General features: G+C 45.4%; 1 protein-coding gene across 5 annotated transcripts in view; it reads left to right on the top strand.

The window, feature by feature from the left end:
• The window catches only part of LOC144693948 (transcription factor Dp-2-like), a 217571-nt gene that overhangs the window by 45665 nt on the left and 147748 nt on the right, over nt 1–24158 (top strand). For 4 of the 5 annotated variants that reach the window (XM_078564212.1, XM_078564209.1, XM_078564214.1 and 1 more), the window contains exon 3: nt 15439–15505. The exons of the other annotated variant lie outside the window; for it this stretch is intronic. In XM_078564212.1, coding sequence (XP_078420338.1) covers nt 15439–15505 — 67 coding nt within the window. The remainder of the gene's footprint in view (nt 1–15438; nt 15506–24158) is intronic. 5 annotated transcript variants of the gene reach the window in all.

Raw genomic sequence — 24158 nt, 5'->3', positions numbered from 1 at the left:
AATAAACCGATTAAGTAGTTTGACTGGACAGTTGCACTGCTTGAGCACTCAGACTAAACCTGACGTCAGTTATGACGTATTGGAACTGAGGACTATGATGAAACATGCTGCAGTTGAGGAAGTTCCGAGAGAAATAAAACATCAAAGAAGTTAAATTCAGAGAAATGCACGCTCAAGTTTCCGGCCTTGGGTGATCCAGAAGGTATGATGAGGTCAGTCATTTTTAACGATGTTTCACATGCCGATCTTCCAGATGGATATTCTAGCACAGCAGAGTTTTTCATATCCTTGTGAGAAAGAACAATAAATGTTGTCCATTGGCCTGGGAAGCGAAGAAAATAAAAAGAGTAGTTAAAAGCACCTTTAGCTGTTGAAATACTGGCGTCAGTAGAAGTAATAGATATGGGGATGCACTTGTATAGTATTTCTTTCAGTATATTAGATAAGGGGAAATACGAGAAAAGTTTACCCATAGAACGCTATGTGGATAACCGTTCCCTTTGGGACAATGTTCATTCGACAAAAGGTGTCACTGAAAAAAGATTGAGGATTGACCTTGCTAACAGAAAGGAAATACTGGAAAGAAGAGAGATTTCCAAAGTAAAATAGGAGGCTGCAAGTCACCAATTGTTGATTGTTTTATGAAGAGAGGTGCTTGCTCCAAGAAATTATTAGATGTACTGCAAGAGGGACGCCTTGTGTTATAACGATGATATGGAAAAGCAATATTTTCTTTGTTTGCTTTGTAATTATTTATATAATTATGTAAAGGAAAAAAATATTTTTTGTTTAAAGAAGGGGAATGTGGGATCTGTTAATGGTCGATTATAATATAATGTGAAATATCCAAGGGAAAATACATATAATTTTGTTTCTTTTTGATTAGTTTGAAAAATTGTTCTTAAGTTTTTAAAAGTTTTTAATTTAAAAGAAGGGGGGAATCGGTCAATGTCTTATTAATTACATTGCTAAGGTTTAATGGCAATTACATTAAGGCAATTACATCGTTAAACAGGTGATGGGTATTTGTACATCTATAAATGGGAGAGGTGTCAGCTGTGGCTCAGTTCATAGCACCCTCGCCTTTGAATCAGAGGGTTGTGGGTTCATGTCCCACTCCCGGGAACCAAGAACTGTGATTGTACTCGAAAGAGTTGCAATCTGTGACTGTTGATAACTCGAAAGATTAGGTGTCAGCTGTGGCTCAGTTCATAGCACCCTCACCTTTGAATCAGAGGGTTGTGGGTTCATGTCCCACTCCCGGAAAACCAAGAACTGTGATTGTACTCAATAGAGTTGCAATCTGTGACTGTTGGTAACTCGAAAGAGTATAAATGGGAGAGGTGTCAGCTGTGGCTCAGTTCATAGCACCCTCGCCTTTGAATCAGAGGGTTGCGGGTTCATGTCCCACTCCCGGAAACCAAGAACTGTGATTGTACTCAAAAGAGTTGCAATCTGTGACTGTTGATAACTCGAAAGAATTTTTTTTTTATAAATGGGGATAGTCCCTTTAAGGGACTGTCTCCCTGTTAATTTGTTCAATTATCTCATTTGTTTTTCATTGGTTGCTTTTAAAAAAAGAATATAAATGGGGATAGCTGGGACACTGGGTGGCTGGAGTAGTGTTGACTGTGAACTCTCTCCAACAAAGAAATCAGCTGTGTCTTAGTTTTAACTTCACCTACCAGCATGGATCCAGTTTACATTATGCCTGCTGTGAGTCCCCTAAATGCTGTACACGTTACATAGGGTGTAAGAGCAGGAAATGAGGCAGGTGGGGGTATCTAATTAGGCAGGAGCCAAAATCTCAATTTTCCAACATCCGGTTGAATGTGAGAAATTCAGTCGGCGGCATGTCAGCAGCAGAATGGGCAGCACTCTGCCTAGTAGTGGGAACTTGTTTACCAAGTATTTGCATAACATGAATATTCATTAAACGGGAACTTTACCAAATTAAGTCCTACCCTCAAGATTAAGTCAGCAGTGCACAGGTAACTCATGCTCCTTGTTTCCAGACATCTTAAGGTGGCATGCACCAGCTGAGGTTGTTTAATCTTTGGATTTGGGGTGAAGCTTTGTCTTTGTCTAATTCAGTGCCACAGAGGAGGTGAGCAGGACAAGCTGGATGGCCTGGTAGCATCAAGGAAGGCAGTGGGGGAGAGTGTGGAGTGGCTGGGTGCTCAAATGGCACAACAGTTGGGCTGCCAAGAGGGCGGTGGTGGTTGGGTCACCAGATTGCTGTACAACAAGACATGGGCATGTATGGTGACAGAGAGGAAGGAGATGTCTGAACGGAGCCTACCTTCAGCCTATAAGGTGGGGTCTGTCATTGCAGTGGTCTGGTCCTGTGTATCCAAGGGAGGCAACTGCACCACACATGGCAGGACAGCAGTCTGGGAAGAGATAGCAAGATTGAAACAGGGCAGGTCCGGCTGGAGGGAGGGCAGTGTCAATGGCCTCCAAGGGAGTGTCAAGAGATACCGACGGCAGGTTAAGGATGACAGAAGGAAGCTCCAGGAAGGTCGAGGGTGGGTGGGGGAGGGTTGTGGATGAGAGATCGAAGTTCGGAAGGTCACCGGCTCCGTGTGAACGATGATGGTTGGAAAGAGCAGGGTAATCTTGGGAGGATCAAGAGAGATGGGAGGATGCTCAAGGGTGACAGGAGGGTGGAAGTGGGTGGGTTGCAGCTGGAGGGTCACACTTTGCATATGCATCGACATGGTTGCAAAGAAAGTTTAAGCTCACAGATCAGGTTATTGTGGAGGAGGCCACTGTGGGATGAGAGGAGTTCTAGGTGTGACCTGTGGGAGGCTCAAATATTTCCATTGGTCAAGTGCAGCTGCTCTAAGAATGAAGACCATGCAAACAGAGGTGCTTGTGTATTTGCCTGCCACCTTCACACAGTTCACTTGATGGATTTGCATTGGGTCTCAAAAACCCAATATTTTTTCAACCTCGGGTGGTGGAAGAGAGAATTTGCCAGAGGAGGACAGTGGTCTGGTTGCACAACAACATAGGCCAAAAGGCCATTAGTCGGCACTATTCAAGGGGAGGGAGGTCATCGTCACCGAAGATCTTTGATGTGTCAGTGCATGTTCAGAATGCGCACCAACTACCTTCGGATGTTCCAAAGGCAATGCCAGACAGGGCTAAGACTTTCCTGGACAGTCATTGACCTGTGTGCGCTCCGTCAACAAGACCTGCAGCACTGTGGATTTGGAGGGAACCCCATTCCAGTTGACCTCAGTCAGCAGCCCTAAATTTCAATGCCAGCGGTTCGGTCTAGGGCTCCACAGGGTACATGTGTAGCATCTCCCAGGCTGCAATGCATAGAAGGCACAGGAAGTGACCAATGCCCTACCCAGAAGGGCCAACAAATTCATTAGATTCGCAACTGAAGATGATAGCAAGGCTGCAAGAGCAGTTGTCTTCAGGGCCATTGCTTGCTTCCCAAAAGTACAGGGTGTTAATTGACTGTATTCAAGTGACCTCTAGAACTCCCTGAGATCAGCCAGCTGAAATTGTCAATTGGAAGGGGTTTCACTTCCTTAATATTCAAATAGCCTGTGACCACCAGAAAAGAATTATGCAGCTGCTTGCTTATTTCCCAGACAACATGGGGGAAACTGCTAACCTCCTCAGATGACGATGATGGAGAGGAATATTAGGAAGAAGATCGATATCGCAGCACATCTCCAAGATGCCACAGGACAATTCTGAAGGGTAAGGGTGAACAGCCAGAGGTCATGGTCCATATCAGTAAAAAGAGGGATGAGGTCCGGCAAGAAGAATGTAGGATGCTAGAAATAAATTAAAAAAGCAGGACCTCCAAGGTAGTAATCTCAGCATTACTCCCAGTGCCATGTCCTAGTGAAATCAGGAATAGGAGAATAAAGCAGATGTGGATGCGTGACCAAAGAGATGGTGTAGGAGGGAGGGATTTAGATTCCTGAGGCATTAGGACAGAATTTGGTTTTGGTCTCCTTACCTCAGAAAGGATATACTTGCCATAGAGTGAGTGCAGCGAAGGTTCACCAGACTGATTTCTGGGTTGGCAGGATCGTCATATGAGGAGAGATTGGGCCGACTAGGCCTGTATCCACTGAACGAGAGGGGATCCCATTGAAACGTATAAAATTCTGACAAGGATGGACAGACTGGATGCAGGGATGTTTCCTCTGGCTGGGGGGTCTAGAACGTGGTCACACTCTGAGGATAAGGGATAGGCCATTCAGGACTGAAATTAGGAGAAATTTCTTCACTCAGAGGGTGATGAACCTGTGGAATTCTCTACCACAGAATGCCATGGAGGCCAAGGCCACTGAATATATTGAAGAAGGAAATAAATGGATTTCTAGACACTAAAGGCATCAAGGGATATGGGGAGAGAACGGGAGTATGACGTTGAGCTAGAGGATCAACCATGATCGTATTAAATGGTGGAGCAGGCTTGAAGGGCTGAATGACCTACTCTTGCTCCTATTTTCTATGTTTCTATGCCAGGGCCATAGAGAGTTGTGCCAGGGCTGTCAGAGACAACCTCATCTTCAGTTGTTTTTCCCAGGAATAAGGCACTAATATGACAATCAGTGCCTTGCCTGCAAACCTTTGCCTCCTCTGTGCGCCAACCTCTGCCAGCCGACATCCAGACCCACCTCACTACCCATGTCCCCTACCCCCTAGAAGTCCAAGGGATGTGAACCTTTATCACACAGGATTAAAAGAGGTTACAGGCTTCACGCTTGCATACAAGTTACTGAAGCTATTATGAGCCATCTATCTGCTCCTTGCCCACGTTAACAGAACCATGAGTGTACAAGCTGCACATTACTTCTCGTGCTCATACATCATTTATGGGAAGGCCAGCAGATGTTACATGTTCAACCATGTCACATTGCCTTGAGACTACAAATCAGGCAACACACATGACTATCCAATAAATACTGACCTCTAACACACCACCACATTGTTTCCTACACAAGTGAAATCTTCTTCAACACCCTTCATTCAGCAAAGACTGCCAATCATGAAGCATGACAGTGTAAGATGCTTTTTGAATGAGGACATCCCAAAAAAATGTATATGATGCATAAAATAATCAAGTGAACAAACTATAATATGAACTTTTCATATGTATAAGTGAACAGTGTCTGAACACCTTTCCCATCATTGACCCCTCATACAGTCTTAATTTTTCACGTATGCCCACTACTTTCATTTACATCTTGGTATGACCCCTACACCAGCAGCTGATAAGGAGGCAGACTGACAAGAGCAGTGCCCCATTGCTTGTGGTGATGCGGATGTCCTCTGGTAGCCTGAGGCCTTGAGGGCTACTGCATGGATGCAAGGGCACCCTCTTCAGCCTCACCTACAGGAGTCATTGGCAGAGGGGGATGTAGAGCACCCGCTCACCCTGAGAGGACGCCCTGGGCAGCTGGCTGGTGCTCCTCTTCCCTCTCGGTGTGCAGTCTACCTCCTTGTATTCCTGAGGAGAAAGGATGCCTGGAGGGAGGTCCAGGTGCCTCGTTCGCCGCTCACCAAGCCATTGCTGTACTGAGCACATGGCCAGAGTGATGGAGTGCAGCTCCTTGCCCATATGGGTCGTATGATAGACCTGGCTCTCCATGGAGGAAGCCATGCATTCACATGCCGGAGCTATGGCAGAAGCCGGAGCTATGGCAGAACTCGAACTTTGTATGGACTCCTCCACCATCTGCCCAAGATTCCGCATAGTCTCTGGCACCTCCACCAGATTTTCCCCCACCTGTCTCTGCATCTCCAGTGGGCTTATTGTGACCGAGACCAGAGGTCCATTATCAGCCTGGGGCTCAGCATGGACCTGATCCCCAACAGTTCTCCCACTGTCGGGGACCTTGGCTAATGCAGCCTCCCTCAGCTGCTGGGACATGCCTATGAAGTGATCACCAGTATGTGCTCCGATTCTATACACGAACTCTTCGAAACCCATGTGAGTGTAACTGAGTTGGTGGAGGATGAGGGAGAGGCAGATGACGGTGCTTCCTCTGGATTTTCTTGGCCTTCATCAGAGGTGGAGTTGTCGGTTTCTTTGGCTATGGATACAACCTCCAGTGGAGAATAACAGGAAAGATATTAGGGAGAAGCTCATTCTGTTATGAAACCACAGTTTCACAGTTTCTAATGTGCAGATGATTCATCACCAGCTTAGAAGCATTTTCACTATGCTGGCTGGTTAGGTCAGCATCATCATCCACAACAGATTGATCTCCCTGCTCACACGCAATCTCTAATGCTTCCTCTTCACAAGGCGTTAGCACTTTGAGATCAGCCGCTCCTCCTCTAGTCTTGGCCCTGCTCCTGATATTAAAGATCTCCTTAACCTGCATGACAACATGAAGATTTAGTAGCATGTCAAGAGTGTCCCACCATCTCATGCATTCCCAAACTGGCCACACATTCTAACTGGTACACAACCACCTTATCATGCACAAGTGTCACACGGTCTGGCCCTTTTTGCCACGTGGTACTGATGATGACCATGCATTTCCCAGCCTGGCCTCTCTCCCCATTTGCTTTATACCCTCATGAGAGGCCCTTTGATGTAATGCCACAGTGCCACGTAAACCAGATGATCGGAGGCGGTCGTTCACCCTTTTGCGACATGGCACCCAGGTTTGTCAGGACCCCACGGCTGCTTGGCTCCTCTGTGATCTCTGTGCAGGCCACCTTGGTCAAACAGGAGGGTCTCCGATTGCCATCTCAGGGGAAGTGCACGTCCTTCTGTTCTTAGATGGCCTAGGGTGGGCAGGGGGTGTTGGGTGCGTGTGGCAGTGATAGGGGTCCAAGAATATTTGTCGGATGAGAAAGGGAGTGAGTGATGGGGTATGCTTGATGGAGTGTTAAGGGGTGGAGGCTGTAAGTTGAAAAAAAAATTTTTGAATGACCCTGCAAGTGGAGGACCTGTAGTCAAACTTGGCACCAGTTCCTCCTGCCTGGGGAGATTGGATGCTTGCAGAGGGGGCCTTTTATAGCTTGCCTAGACCTGAAATTGAGTCACCTGATGGTGGGAATAGGCACCACCTGCCAACCCCTGCTGCATAATTGCTAGTAGGGCAGATGTCTGCTGCACATACTTAAGATTTGCGTTGTGGTTCCCTACACATGAGCAGAACTGGAGCCACTCCTGCCATCGGAACCCATGCTCTTCCGATAAAATTCTGCTCGTGCTTTCTCATCGTGGAAAGTTCTTTTTGATTCATCTTTTTCAGCTTTGATTCATGAACTCAGGTTATTCCAAAGCGCTTCTCAGTCACTGAAATATTTGTGAAATGTAGTCACAGTCATAATGTAATGTGTGAGAATGTGGCAGACTATTTGTGCAAGGCAAGGCAGTGAGTTAATGACCAAATAATCTGTTTGAATTATGTTGTTTTAATGATTAACTCTTGACGAAAACACAGAGAGAATTTGTGCTGCTCTTTGAATATTCCATGGGGATGGGGGTCCCTCGTTGGCAGGTACCCAGTGCCTGATTGAGAGAGCGGGCTTCGGGAATGGGGGGGGGGTGGCTACCGAAAGCCAACACCCCTGCCCTTGCTTCCGACCCCAGCATTGCGCCTCCCACATGATCAAGTAGGATGGAAATCCTGCCCCCAGCTGCTGCTAGTCAATCAGAGGCTGGCAGCAGCACTTGTAGTGATGGCTGCTGCCAGTAAAGGTCAGGGGTCTGCAACAGGGAACATCGCTGGAGACAGGTGAGTGAGGTGGAATGGGGGTCGCGGGGAAGGGCTCGCCGATGAGGTGGGGGCAGGGAAGTCAAGAGCAAGGACAGGAGGTGGTTTTCAGTGGCCTACCTACCCCCCACCCCGCCCCCGGCCAACCACCACCCTTTCCCAATGCCAGGTTCCTTGATCAGGCACTGAGTACCTGTCAATGGGGAACCCCCCCTAGTAGGCCACTGGCAAGCCTGACCAGAGCGAGACCTGTTAAATTCCCGAACCACCATTAAATCCTGATGGGCTCAGGCATAACTGGCTTTAAGTGGCTCATTAATCAGCCTAATTGATATCCTGCCGCCAGCGGTTGAGATTCCCGTGTCAGGCCCTTCCGCCCCTGCCACACTAAATTCAGGATGGTTTGCTTGCCACTGAAAATGGAACACAGGCACTCCTGCTTGATTCTCTCTCCACCCCCCGCCAACCACTCCCCATCATCATGCCTACTCCAGCGGGCTCCATTCAATTCTGCCCAATGTGACAGTAGAATTGGCCTTGTACCCTTCTTCTGATGAGGAGAGGGTAAATGAGACATGATTCCTGTGTATGATTACGTTTTGTGAAGTATGTGTATCTGAATATTGGAAGGGTTTGGGATTGGATTCAACGATGATTTCCTCATGATGCCTAGTGATGCTTTCTGTTTCGGCTCATTCATGAAGAATGACCTGAGCAAGGAGCACAGTTAGCGCTAATGGGCCTTTGAAGAAAAGAAGGGAGAAAATTGGGAAAAGCCAAATAAGTAATGCAATAATTATTTTGTAATGAACTGCCTTGCCTTTATTTTTAAGTTGAATGTAGCTGTTCATTTCAATCCATCTATTAATTTATTACATAAGCCTGAGTAGATGACTTGAAGATCATCTAATTCATACAGTGTTGCATATTTTGCGAATTATTGCTGTGTAGTCCCTTAAACTTTTAAAAAATTCATTCATGGGATGTGGGCATCACTGAATAGGCCAGTGTTTATTGCCCATGCCTAATTGCCCTTGAGAAGTTGGTGGTGGTGAGCTGCCTTCTTGAACTGCTGCTAGTGCTAGCTGTTTAATTGTGCAAACTAAAGTCTTAAGTTATTGTCCTGAGTGTATTTTGTTCAAACTGGCTTGTGCCAGTGAAGCGGTTAATGTTTTTTGTGTAAGCATCAGTTCGGTGGAAATTATGCTTAAGGTTAACCACAGCTTAAATTGTTCCAACACTTGTGATTCAGTTGACTATAAAGAACCAAGACATAAGGCTTGATGGCAAATTTCTAAAAAGAAAGATTGTTAAGTTTGACCCTGCTGAAAATTAAGACCTTTTACGAAGAACTTTCTCTTCCCCGATTCACCTGCTGCTATATAATGTTTTCCCTTGCATCTTTCTATCTGTTCAGCTGAATCTAGCACTATCTCTTACTGAAAGAAGGGTAGAATTCTGTCAGTATGGCTCATTAGCCACTTAAGTACTACCTGCCAAACAGTTTTAAAAAAAATGTTGGAATGAAAAACGCATTTTCTCTTGTTCCCTTCAGAGAACCAGTTGACCTCTGCTCAGTCCTGCTCACAGACCATTTAACTATGGGAGGAACTGTTGCTATAAACTGTCTTCTTTCTTTATGATATAATGAGTTTGGGGAGCTATAAACTATACACCCTGAACACGCATGTGTTTTTAACACTAAGCTGAATACAGCTGCATCTAGATCTATCTTCAGTTGCTCACACCTGCCTACCAGTGCATATTCTTCTTTTTAATTAAAAAAACATCGGTATTGTTTAGAAAATTTCAGTTTCTGCTGGTGAAGATTTTATAACTATCTATCTTCTTGCTGAGAATCTATGATGTGGTAATTTCTGAGGTTTCAAGGATAGGCCTATTAGTGCATGCGTGCAATTGGGGTTAAGTAACTTTCTGGTAATTTGCACTAGACTAATTTCTTTCGGTAGTTGCTGTAATGGAAAGATGTATATTTGTAAAAGAAAATACATCTTACTGATCTTCCAAAGTTGGAATATGTTTAACTCACAACATTGGTCAAGTTGTAGAATATGGAAGTTTAGAGTTAGGTCAAACTTTTATATATATGATGACATAATGGATATGGATGCAAAGCTTGGTCCGATCTAAATCGATGTTATAAATTTGGAAAAATTGGGCTTTTTTTGCAGCTGTACTATTGATTTAATATTCTGTTTTAAACTCTTGGACTGTTGCAATTACAATTTCCTTGTTCTTTCCCCGCTGTACTCCCTTCCCACCCTCACAGGAAAGAAAATTTAAAGCATGTATGTTATTGCAGCATGACCCAGGAAAACTGCACATTTTCACATCTCAGCTTTTGTTTTTTAAAACAATGTATTCAAAACTGACCATTTGGGCAGCATGATTCTCCAATATAGTGTGTCACTTGTGGTTGGGCATTGTTTTGGTGCTGCACTCTCTAAACTTGAGCTCTTCCAAAACTCTGCTGCCATATCCTAATTCACACCAAGTCCCATTTCCATTCACCCCCGTGCTTGCTGTCTTACATTGGCTCCTAGCCGAATAAATCCTCGATTTTAAAACTTTCATCCCCGTTTTCAATTTCTTCAATGGCCTGGCCCTTCCTATTTCTGGGGAGGCGATGACGTTGCGGTATTGTCGCTGGACTAGTAATCCAGATTCCCAGGGTAATGCTCTGGGGATCCGGATTTGAATCCCACCACGGCAGATGGTGGAATTTGAATTCATTAAAAATCTGGAAGTAAAAGTCTAATGATGACCATGAAACGATTGTTGATTGTTGTAAAAACCCATCTGGTTCACTAACATCCTTTAGGGAAGGAAATCTGCTATCCTTACCTGGTCTGGCCTACATGTGACTCCAGACCTACAGCAATGTGGTTGACTCTTAAAATGCCCTTTGAACAAGAGCAATTAGGGATGGGCAATAAATGCTGGCCTAGCCAGTGACGCCCAAGTCCCATGAATGAATTTTTAAAAAGCTTAAAGGAGTGAGGAGTGACTTGATTGAAGAATATAAGATCCTGAACGGAATTGACGAGGTGGACGTGGAAAGGATGTTTCCTCTTGTAGGGGTGTCCAGAACTGTTGGGGGCACTGTTTTAAAACTAGGGGCTGCCCTTTTAGGACAGAGATGAGAATTTTTTTCTCTGAGGGTTGTGCGACTTTGGAACCCTCTGCCCCTGGAGGCGAGCCATTGAATATTTTTAAGGCAGAGGTAGGTAGATTCTTATTAGGCAAGGGAATCAAAGGTTATCGGCGGTAAATAGGAATGTTTAATTCAAAACTCAAACAGATCAGCCCTGATCTTATTGAATGGCAGAGCAGGTTTGAGGGGCCGAATGGCCTACTTTTGCTCCTATTTCATATGTTCGTATTTTGTAAAATAAGTGGTGCAATTCTAAAGGGGGTGCAGGAGCAGAGGGACCTAGGGTATATATGCACAAATTATTGAAGGTGCCAGGGCAGGTTGAGAAAGTGGTTAATAAAGCATATGGGATCCTGCACTTTATAAACAGAGCTATATGGTGCTTTTTCATGTTCTTCATTAAGTATCCCAAATATGTGATGAAACTCAAACTTACCTTCTTTAGTTTGAAGGTCAGGAACTCAGATTCCTGAGGAGCCTCGGGTTTCCCACGCATGTGCCGGCCGGGTACTGGCCGCACGTGCGCAGTTTGGGTATTTTACAATCTTCAGGCTGAGGACCGGCCCTGCGTGCCTGTGCAGAAGGAAGAAAGAAGAACAGTGTGAAAGGCCAGGTCAGATGACCAGAACAGAGCGCTTCTGTGACGAGTGAGTGTCCCAGGCAGCAGGACACAGGAGGGGAACAGGGGGAGGTCCCAAACCAGAAGACGGAAAGGGAGAGATCCCAAAAGGAAGTCCCAGGTAAGGGACAAAGACAAGGGACAAAAATAGGTCCTGCTAGTTAAGTCGAGAGAAAGGAGCAGAGAAGTCAGCTCCAAAAGAGCTACAGGGAGCAGACTTTTAAGTGAAGTGGGCGTGAGAGACGCCCTGAAGATCTGAGAAGGCAGCCGAAAGTTGGTGACTCCTTGCTGTGGGCACAGGTACCCCTTTGGAGGAGTGGGGTTCTGCTTGGCACAACCGAAGGCCTGAAATTGTCTTTGCATGGTGAAGCTCAAGTGTACTCCGAGATCCAGGGGAAAAGAATCTCGGAAGGCGAGATTGAAACCCTACAAGGTGGGTCGTTGTTGAAGCCGTCCAAGTGGGAGCAACTTTTGGAGAGAATTCCAGGGTGAGATCTTCAAACATGGAAATTGGAAACCCTTGTGAGAAAGATGAAGTTTCAGTGAGATTGGTTGGCTCACAATGTGACAAATGTGTGGGTGGGTTGTTGAGAAATCCATGAAATCTGTTTTGGTTGCATCTATCTGTGTAGTGTGGTGTTTCCAACCACAGTTCACCTGTTAATTCACATAAATCCCATACTTAACCTGAATGTTAGAATATAAGATAGATATTGTAAGTTGTTTTATTTTTATGAACGTGCATAGTAAAGTTTATTTTTGCTTGTTCAAAACCTGTGGAATCTTGTGGCTTTATTCACTTAGTAAGCTTCCTGAATCTCAAACTTTATCTACTTTAAACGAAACATTATTGGTCCTTAACCAGATGACCCGGGGTCGAAGGACCATGACACATGCAGTGTAAAAAAAAAAAGACCATTCAATTTATCATGGCCAAGGAAGTTATGGTGAACCTTCCCCTCTCCCTGAACAATTGAACATAAAAATGGGAGCACAAGTCACACAGAATCACAGTGCAGAAGAGGCCCTTCAGCCCATCGAGTCTGCACCAACACGTGAGAAACACCTGACCTACCTATCTAATCCCATTTACCAGCACTTGGCCCATAGCCTTGAATGGTATGACGTGCCAAGTGCTCATCCAGGTACTTTTTAAAGGATGTGAGGCAACCCGCCTCCAGGCAGTGCATTCCAGACCGACACCACCCTCTGGGTAAAAAAGTTTTTTCTCACATCCCCCCCCCCCCTAAACCTCCTGCCACTCACCTTGAACTTATGTCCCATTGTGACTGATCCTTCAACTAAGGGGAACAGTTGCTCCCTATCCACCCTGTCCATGCCCCTCATAATCTTGTACACCTCGATCAGGTCGCCCCTCAGTCTTCTCTGCTCCAACGAAAACAACCCAAGTCTATTCAACCTCTCTTCATAACTTAAATGTTTCATCCCAGGCAACATCCTGGTGAATCTCTTCTGCACCCCCTCCAGTGCAATCACATCCTTCCTATAATGTGGCGACCAGAACGCACACAGTACTCCACTTGGCTACTCCAGTTGGCCACTTGGACCCACTCCACCATTCAGTAAGATCAATTGTGGCCTTACCTCTACTTTCCTGCCTGCCCCTGTAGATCAAAAATCTGTCTAACTCAGCCTTGAATTTATTCAGTGACCCAGCCACCATTGCTTGCCGGGGAAGAGATTTCCAAACATTATTGAATGTCTGCGAGAAGAAATTCCTCCTCATCTCCACTTTAAATAGGAGATTCCTTATTGTTAAACTGTGCCCCTTAGTTCTAGATTCCGCCCCCCACCCAAAAGGGGAAACATCCTTTCAGCATTTACCCTGTTAAGCCCCCTCAGAATCTTATGTTTCAATAAGATCACCTTTCATTCTCCTAAACTCCAATGAACATAGACCCTATTCAACCTTTCCCCATAAGACAAAGCCCTCAACCTATGAATCAATCTAGTAAACCTTCTCTGCAGCGCCTCCAATTCAAGTATGACCCTCCTTAAGTAAGGTGACCAAAATTCTACACAATACTCGATCTTACCAATGCCCTGTATAATTGTATCAAGACCTCCCTACTTATACCCATCCCCCTTGCAAAAAAGGTCAACATTCCATTTTCCTTCCTAGCCATTTGCTGTACCTGCATGCTGACTTTTTATGATTCATGTACAAGAACACCTAGGTTCCTCTGTACCACAACATTCTGCAGTCTCTCTCAATTTAAATGATATGCTTGCTCTTCTATTCTTCCTGCCAAAGTGGACAATCTCACGTTTTCTCACATTATACTTCATCTGCCAAAATTTTTGCCCACTTACTTTGCAGATTCTTTGTTTTCTCCTCGCAACTTGCCTATCTCGCAACTACCTATCTTCATGTCATCAGCAATTTTGGCTACAATACAGTCGGTCCCTTCACCCTTCTCCCTGGCAACAGTCTGAGATTAAGCAAGTCGTTCACAATCCTGGAGTCACATTTAATCCCGAGATAAGCTTCTGACCTTATATTCATGCCATCGCTAAGACTGCCAATTTCCACCTTTGTAACGTCACCTGACTCTGCCCCTGTCTCAGCTCATCAACTACTGAAACTCTCATTCATGCCTTTATTACCGTTAGACTCAACTATTCTAATGTGGTCCTGGCTGGTCTCCCACATTCTACCTTCCATAAACTTGAAGTTATCCAAAACTCTGCTGCACATGACTTAACCCCCCCCCCAACAAGTCCTTCCCCTATCACCCCTGTGCTCACTGACCTGCATATCAAGCAATGTCTTGGTTTTAAAATTCTAATCATTGTTTTTAAATCCCTCCATGGCCTTGACCCTCCCTACCTTTATAATCTCCCCCCGCTCAACAACGCTCCAAGATATCTGCGCTCCTCTAATTCTGGCCTCTTGTGCATTTTCAATTATAATTGTTCCACCATTAGTGGCCATGCCTTCAGTTGCCTCGGCACGAAGAACTGGAATTTCCCCCCCTACACCTCTCCGTCTCTCTACCTCACTTTCTTCCTTTAAGACACTCCTTAAAACTTATTTGTTTGATCAAGCTTTTGGTCACCTGACCTCATCTCCAATTCTGGGCACCCCACTTTTTAGGAGGGGTGTGAAAGCATTAGGTAAGATGCAGTAAAGATTTACATGCATGGTTCCAGGGTTAAGGGACTTCGGTAATGTGAATAGATTGGAGAAGCTGGGACTTCTCCTCAAAGAAGAGAAGTTTGAGAGGACAATGTGAGGGGTCATGAGGGGTCTGGGCAGAGTAGCTAGAAAGAAACCGTTCCCACCGGCAAAAGGGTCGAGAACCAGAGGACACCGACTTGAGGTGATTTGCAAAAGAACCAAAGATGACGAGGAAAAACATTTTTACCCAGCAAGTGGTTGGGACCTGGAATGCACTGGCTGAGAGTATACTGGAGGCAGATTCAATCATGGCTTTCAAAAGGCAATTGGATAATTATTTGAATGGAAAACATTTGCAGGGTTGCAGGGAAAAGCAGCTGAGTGGGACTGGGCGAGGTGCTGTTGCTAGCATGATCATGACAGGCAGAATGACCTCCTCCTGTGCTGTAACCTTTATGTGATTCTATGAAGATACTCCTTAAAACCTATCTCTTTCAGTCACTCGTCCTAACATCTCTTTATTTGGTTCAGTGTCAACATTGTTAAATAACGTTCCTGTGAAGTGCTTTGTAATATTTTACTTTGATAAAGATGCTAAATAAATGTATGTTGTTTTGGAAACCATCTCGACAATAAATGTTAAATCCCGTGGTCTGTAATGTACTTGACTCAAGTACAAATTGTTTTTAGATTGCTAAAAATTACCTGTTAGTAGTCTATGAAGAATTCTTAAACAGCCGCGCCATTCCTAACGGTATGCTATTCCATCCTCCACCACTCCCTTTAGGTTGCAATAATTAACACAAATGGAGATTTGAAAGGCTACACAGACCAGAACCTTTTTCCAGTGAAGGGTGAGTAGAAGTTGAATATACAAAAACACAATTTATGCAAATTAAAATTGAAATACTCAGCAAATCACATCACTTACCAATTGGAATTCTAATCTGAAGTATATATGTGTCATGTTTATAAGTAGCCAACCTCAGACGGGGTGTTTTTCACCTGGAACTGATTCTGGGTTCAGTCCTAGGGAATATCACCTTCAGTGGAGATGAGGTTTTATTTGGAAGTAAGTCGAAACCTGGGTTCTATTAACTTACTGAAAGTTTTGTACTTCATGGGGAATGTTAAGGACTCTGATGATTTCTGAACTCTGGAACAGTACATCAATTTTAGCAGCCCTACATTGTTGAACTATTCCAAATATATTAGTAAGATGTCCCTTAAACATTTGCACCTTTTCCTTCTACAGAGTATGCATGGGCATGTGTGCTGTGTACATTGAATTGCAGACGATGCATGAATTGCAGGTGCTCTCATTTTATCATAGTTTTGTTAAAACTCGTGTTTATCTCACAGCAAACAGAGGAGAGAAAAGACGTGTGTTGGCTGTTCTGTGGAAATTCATGTCAGAAGCCTACTGCCAATTTATTGTACTGACAACTATTTTCCTCCACAATGATATTCCCAAAGATGGAGAGAACAGGGGACAGTAGGATTAGTGCCACATTGCTCTTGTAAAGAGTTGGCACAGATGTGATGGGCCACTCAACCTCCTGTTATGGTTCTGTAGCATGTGTCAGGCAAGGGCTGGCAGCAGGTCTGGAGATTAAGTATACTAATGCACTTTAAACCATGTCACAATTGTTTTGTGGATTTATTCTCCATTGTGATATAGCTGTACTCAGACTAACAAATGAGTGGTAAAATTTTGCACGAGTGCCAAATTACCCTAGCAGGCAGTTTGCCGGAATTGAGTGTTAATGTGGTTTCAGCTGAACCTCCTCCATTCTACCCTAATTTCACCATATTACTGCAGTCACTAATAGTTGTGCTGTTCTGGTCTTTTTATAGATTACTCTATTTTAACTATGAGTTGCTAGCAATTAGCTGACTGCACATACAAAGAACAGAAGAATTTATTTCCCCTACTTGGCCTGTTTACACAAAGGCCTGTTGCTGTGAAGAAGAGCAGAGAAAGGCCCCAAGGATTCTATCACCAAGCAGATCCAGTGATTTGCCACGGATCACAAGAAATAGGAGCCAGGAGAAGACCATATAACCCGTCAAGTCTGTTCTGCCCTTCAATACGATCATGGCTGATCTTGGGCTTCAGCTCCACTTCCCTGCTCATTCCCCATATCCCTTGACTCCCTGAGAAGAAAAACCTGTCTCTCCCAGCTTTAAATGTATTCAATGATGGAGAATCCACAACCCTCTAGGGCAGAGAATTCAAAAGATTCACAACCCTTTCAGTGAAGCAGTTTCCCCTCATCAGTGCTAAATGATTGGCCCCTTAGCCTGAGACTGTGCCCCGATGTTTTAGATTCCCCGACCAGCGGAAACAATCTCTCGGGGTCCATCCTATCAAGCCCCAAGGATCAGTAAAGTTTTCTTGCCTAGATACTGATTTACAGCAATTAATAGATATTTTTAAACTTTACATCAGCAGAGCAAACTGAGGACAGATTACCAGTTGTCACCACATGCTCCCAGCATTCATTTTCAAAGTAGCGTTAAGTGTTAGAATTAGCCAGGTGCACTGAGCACCTTTTTAAAAAAAATCCAACCTATCATCTCCTGGAAGTGGATCAACTCTTGCTATCAATAAAGCTAGACACTAGCTTTTGATTTGCACATCAGTGCAAGAACTTTTTTTTATTATGTATATGGCCCAAACGTGGTTCCTTGGACTGCATATCTACACTACAGTGTGAAACAGTTGTGAATTAAATGCTTCTAATAGGCAATGAGAAATAACCTGAATTGAGATTCTTGTCTGAGGTTTTTGCCTTTGTGACCTTAGAGCCTCTCAGCACTCAAGGTTTAAATCCATGTTCCCACTAACCTCGCATATCTCAATTTTGTAGGTTCGACAGACCTTAATGTTCATTTTAGGATTTGCCCACTATTTAAGGCAAAGGTACTCAAAAAAGAGACTTTTGCCAAGGTCCAGCACATCAAAACCGAAGCAGGACAAACCGCCAAATAAGAACTTAATACAAACGACGCTGAGTTGCTTGGGCTTTGAGGGCAGGGTTCGGGGACTGCATACAATTTAAAAGCTACACACCTCATACCTAATCAATGAGAGATATACATCTTAGAGTCTACACTGCTTGATTATTATTTTGGTCTAAAATCAATACTGTACTCATTGCCCATGGCATGGTGGTGGGGTGGCAGGGATGGTGGGGTGAGTGGGCGGTGAATTCCACATTAGAATCCTACATTTTGGTCTGGTTTACAATGAATATTATAGAAGCTGCACCACACCTTACTCCTGTTTACATTGCACAGTATCATTGGAACAGGAGTAGGTCATTTAGCCCCTCAAGCCTGTTCCAGCAGGCAGTGAGATCATGGCTGAACTCCATGTACTTGCCTTTATCTCATATCTCTTAAATTTTTGTTAGCCAAAGGTATTATCAATTTCCATTTGAAAATTAACAATTGACCTAGCATTAATTGCCATCTGCTACCCTTTGCTTGAAGATGTGTTTCCCAATTTCACTGTGTGACTCTAATTTTTAGGCTATGCCTCTTACTCTTAGACTCCACAACTAGTGACAATAGTTTCTCCCAATCCACCCTATCTGATCCACTTAATATCTTGAAAACTTTGATCAAAGCATCTCTTAACCTTCTAAATTCCACTCCTTCCTCCGCCAGAGTAAGTGAAACTCACACTCTCATAAGGGCCTCAGGCAGTCTACGGGTTAGAGTGCACAGGGATGTCACACACGACCAGCAGATGTGACATCAGTACTGAGTGTCCACCAGCCACTTTAAGCTCTCCATCTCATGTCAGTTCCTGCACAAACGGCATCTTAATCCCTTACTGGGGAGGACACAGCAGAGACAATAGGTATGCATGCTTCTGAACTGTTCCTTCATACATTGTGTTCTTAGTCAACCCATCTGTCTTTATGCAGGACAAGATTGCACATAACAAAAGAGAGCGAGTCATGACCGGAGGGGGAGCCCTGGAGATCCAGACCCCCTCAAGTTTTGAGGAACAGGCCTCAGAGCTTGCTTGGTGAAGAGAGGGATAGTTCCTGTCCAGAAGGTGAGATCAGCCTCCCCAACAAGTCAATGAGGATGCCTCCAGTATAAATCGACAAGATGCGGGCAATGACTGTGAGTGCTGTTTAATGTACGAGCCTGCTTAGTCAATCACTAATTCTCTATTCTCTCTATTCCAGGCATCGGCAAGAAAAGGGAGAGGGTGTCCCCCACCAGAACACACAGCCCCAGTCCCCAGACAACCTCTGAAGAGGAAGCAGAGTTATCCTCAGAGGAAGAACCGTCGTTGCGTTCACCTGCACCCTCCACCAGCACAGATACATGCACCTTGGTGGGACCTAGTTCTAGAGTAGGGTCAGGTTTACAGTCTGATGATTACCTCACAGACACAGTCCACAGCTGGCAGAGGATGTGACAGCCGAAGTCTCTGCCTCTCGGAGGACTGCTGGAGACCAGGCCCCTGCTGAGACCATGAGAGATGACGAGCTATTGGACTTGGCCCTAAGTTACAGGTTGGAAATGCTGAGGCAGGCAGGGGAACATCAGGCAGAGTTGTCAGAGGCCATCTGCAGACTGGATTGAAGGATGGAGGAGTCCATCCATGTTCTGTCTGTTGCTATGGCCCTGGCATGTGAGCACCCTGAAGCCTCCATGAGGCCTCCATGGAAGGGTGGCGGCCGCCTTGGAGACTCTGGACCAGGAGTTTCCAACAGGTTTACGCTTGGACGTGTACATGGTCATTCTAGCCGTGGATGCATTCCAGCAGTAGGTAGGCGAGAGGGCAACGGGGCACCTCGACCTCTCTCCAGGTGCCCTTCTCCTCAAGGAATCAAGGAGGGGCCATCCGGCACCCTAAGGGAAGAGGAGCGCCAGCCAAGCACTGCAAGGGTGCCCTACCACTCCACCTCCTCTCTATCAGTGACCCCATCAACTCCAGCAGGTCAGGCCATGCACGGTACACCTGAGAGCAGCTATGGAACAATGGCACTCTTCGGATGCTATTCCTTGTTGAGCCCTCCAAGCGCAAAACACTAAAGACTAATATATGTGTTTGGGCATGCATTATTGAGCTGGTGTCATACTGACATGAGTGCATTCCTGTGTAATTTTGATTGCAACCACTTAAAAGCTGCCATGAACGTTGACTTGGTGAGGCAATGGGTGAGAGGAATACTGTGTGGAGTTGCTTAAGGACGTGCGCTAAGGGTGTGCTAATCACGTTCCACAGGGGCCACATGTTGCCACAGCTACTCTCCCTTCCAAGGACGATCCCATGCGTACCGTGACTAATGAGATTTCCGTAGTCATTGTGAGTTCTTTCACCTTTCGTGAGATTTTCAAGCTGAGAATGAAGGTGGTAGGGCATCAGGTACATCGAAGGCTGAAGGAAACCTCGATTGTGAGAATTTGTCATCAACATCATACTCCTCCTGGAATCTTGTAGTTATCAGGTTGTCACAGGCACGTCTGCCACACCGTACACATGCAATGGCATCTTCATGTGGCACATCTAAATCCTTACCCTCTTCAGAGCCACCGCCTTCAACTTCCAACAGGTGTCTATCTCCTCAATTTCTCCCTTAGGCAACACGCCCCCTTATCCAGCACTAGGCTGTGCAGGTCATAGCAAACCATGATGATGCGGGACACTCTGTGGTGAGTATAGGCAAGCCCCACCTGACTGGCCCAAACATTGGAAACACATCTTCAGGAGGCCAATCATTTACACTATTAAGGACCTTGTGATGGAATGTGCAGCATTGTATCTCTCCTCAGCTGCACAATGTGGACAGGAACAGGCATCATTAGCCAGGTCTTCTGGGGGTATTCATTGTCCCTAAGGAGCCAACTCTGTAAGCGCCAATGTCCCTCAAAGATCTGTAGCGCATGTGAGTGAGTCAACATGTAAGAGTCATGAGAGCTCTCTGGGTACCTAGCAAAAACATGCAGTATCTGCTTTCTGTGATCACAAATTAGCTGGAGAGTTCAGAGTAAAATCCTTTTCTATTTGTGAATCTCACTGGCTGGTGCAAGCGAGCTCTCAAGACTACGTGTGCAGACGGTGGCGCCCTGCATTTGCAGGAAACTAGAGATCGCAGCGAATCCCACAGCTCTGGCAGCCTGGCTTGCGTTATCCGTGCTGAACTGCATGTAATCATGAGCTTATTGAAAAGGGCATCTGTCGTTTCCTTTACGCCTTTGTGTGTCGCCGATTGTGAGATTCCGCAAAGATCCCCAGTGGCGCCCTGGAAGGACCTGTGGGGGGAAAAAGTTCAGTTCGGTGGCCACCTTCAAAGCAACTGGCCTAGGATGCCCTCCAAGCCCCTGCGGCATGAATTCCTCACGGAAAAGGTGACAAATGTGAGTTACCACATTCCTAGACAAGCAAAGGTGCCTGCGGCACTGTCTTTCGCTCATCTCCATGTATGAGCTACGTGTTCTATTTACCTTGGTCACGCCACACATCCTTGTGGATTTTGCTCCTCCTCAGGAGCATCTGAGACTTCCTGGGAACCCTCTGCTTCTTGTTGCTCAGACCGATGCTTCTCCCGGACCTGTGCTAATCAGTGATGGGTCCTTCTTCTCCTCATTCAAATCACAGCTAGCAACAAGGCAGTGTTGCCTGCAGCCTGTATGCTCCACTCCTCCTTGTATCTATGAATGAATAGAATTGAGAGACATCATTGCAACTTCCCCTTGAATGCTCTCACTTCATATCCAAGCCAGGAATCCACTCTCAAGCCCATGGCCTGTCCTCTGTCTAGACATGGCATCCCCAGGCCACCCCTTGCAGGTTAATGACATCCTGGAGGTCCACACGTGGCTGAACATCACCCTCTGACATGACTGCACATTCACAATGAGGGCCTTGATTAGGATGAATACACCCATGTGCTATAACCCTCAGTCAGGCCATTGTCATCTTGCCTCCAGTAACCTAGACACTAAATATCAATACCCTAGCTTTTTACTTATGTCATGACTGTAAATATGATGCCTCGAAAGTCATGACGAGTACAATGGGAATATGAGGCTTGCAGTGTGCATGTAGCTTCTGTCCAGTAGCCGTGGGCCTTGATTGTTTGATCTTCCTTCCCTTTTTACATGTCTCTTTCAGGAACAGATGGCTGTTCAGACCAACTTCACTGCAACCCCAAGACTTAATGGATTCTCACCTGAATGCGTAACGTTAGTGAAAGAGCAAAGCTCATTCAATGGGCATTTGACCCTTTAAACCTGTACTCAGCTGAACCATGTTCTCCATGGCTTGAGTTGTAATTTATACAGTTCCCCTTCGGCAGGCCCAAGATAGTAGAGCTGAATTCCTCCCACACACTTTGAGACCCTCCCATATAATTTTTTCTTCCAAGCTTTTTTCCAACTGCGTCATTGATCACTGAAGGCGAACTTGGTACTCATTACATACATGAGTGCAACCAGCTTCCAATCTCCCCCTGTTACCCACCAAGTTCCTCCCATCCTCCTCCATAGCCACCACCTTCTCCTAATTCTCATAACTATCCAGCCTACCTGCCCTTTACCCTTGACTCCATCATTATCCATGTTGATATTCCTGTTCTCCCCCGATTCCCTTCAATGTTGATGTCCCCATGCCCTTTGTCGATCTGACCCTTCCCCCCTTGAGGCCACATGCACCCTTAATTTCTGAGACCCCACCCCCCCGCCAGGAGACCATCCAATAGTCTCCCCCATGACTTTTCAGTTGCTGAACTACAGAATCCAATGCCTTTCCTAAACGTTACTGTACCTTTTGTTTCCTATAATATAGCTCTAACCCCAGGACCAAATGCCTTAGTTGACTTGACCACGCTGTACATACCATTCTGTGCACGACCATCACTGCCCAGGGAGGCTTTCACCTGCCCAAGACTGGGACTAAGACACGCCTGCTATGCAGAGCCCTCTAACATGGCCCGTACAGTGTCAGGACAGTCTCTTAGACATGCCCCCAGCATGGCCTCATTCCCAGGACTGACCCTTAGTCATGCCCCCGACAGCATGGCCTCATCCTTGAGGCAGTCTCTTAGACATGCCCTCCCGGGCAGTCTTTCGCTCACCCTCTGGTCCTTGCTTGCCCCCTCCCCCACTGCCCCAAGTCCTACCTTCGTGTCACCCTACCCTCTGGCCATGCTTCCCATGCCCAGGTGCAGCTTTTGCTATAGGCACCCAATATATTTCAGTGACGGTGTGCAAGAAAGGTGAAAGCAGCATCTAGTGACCTCCAAGTCATGGATGAAGTGAAGCTTGCCAGGTGTGGGCCACTTATATACAGTCGTAAAAGAGGCCGCTGGCGGGGCACATAATTTGGAGGGAGAATGTGATTCCGGTGAATTGGCCTTTTAATGGGCATTCATGAGATGCTAATGAATGCAACTGTGCTTCCTGACATTGCTCAGGCGGGAAACTCGACCTGCCTTGTGAGGAGGGAGAACAAAATTGCAAACTAGTTTTCTGCCAAAGGGAAACTGATTTTTTTCATTCACACCAAATAAAATGGCCCTGCCCACCGCGATTCCCGCTGCTGGCAGCAGCAGAAGATTCTGCCCATCTTTCTAGTAAATCTCCTTCCAAGGCCAATATATTCTTCCTAAATTGTGATGCCCAGAAATGCTCTCTGTACTGAAAATGTGGTCTATCCAGGGCTTTGTATAGTTGAAGCATGACTTCTACCTCCTTGTAAACTAGTCCTCTGGTTATGAAGGCCAGCATTCCATTAACATTTTTAACTGATTATTTTCTGTGCCTGTGCATGACATTTGATGATCTATGTAACTGGAACCCCAATTCTCTCTGGATCTCCCCTTTTTCTAGTTTTTCCCCATTTAGAAAATACACTGTTCTATCCTTTCAGATTCAAAATGGATGACTTCACGTTAACTTTTGCCTACATTGAAATCCATTGGCTACAGTTTCGCTTAATCTACCAATATCTCTGTAATGTTACATTTCCATCTAAACTGCTTACAATGCCACCTATCTTTGTGTCGTCGGCAAATTTGGATATGTGGCTTTCTATCCCGTCATCTAAGTTGCTAATGAATAGAGTGAATAGTCTGTTTGGTATCTTCACACAGCGTTTCCTTTTTGGGGCATAATGGGAAGGATTAGCAGGCTGATTTTCAATTTGATTGAGATTGATAATCATCAACCTGTTTGAACTGGGTAATAAACATTCCGGGACTTGAAGCTGGACTTTCTGGCTCAGAGGCAGGGGTGATACCTGCTGAGCCACAGGGTTTCCCTATAGCAAATAGCTGAGGTCCCAACACAGATCCTTATAGGACCCCACTAGTCACATCTTGCCAGTTATACAACTTGATCATTATCCCTGCTCTTTGTGTGTGCTTCTGATCATCCAATTACTAACATCTTGGATCTTAAAGAATATAATCATCTTGACAGAGAAGAACCAGTAAATTTAGGGAGGAAGCTGGAAGACTTCTGAGTCATCTATTA

This window comes from Cetorhinus maximus, chromosome 19 (genome assembly GCF_964194155.1).
Source record: "Cetorhinus maximus chromosome 19, sCetMax3.hap1.1, whole genome shotgun sequence".
Classification (NCBI taxonomy): domain Eukaryota; kingdom Metazoa; phylum Chordata; class Chondrichthyes; order Lamniformes; family Cetorhinidae; genus Cetorhinus; species Cetorhinus maximus.
Note: the sequence above shows the minus strand (reverse complement) of the source record. Positions and strands in the feature narration are given on the sequence as shown.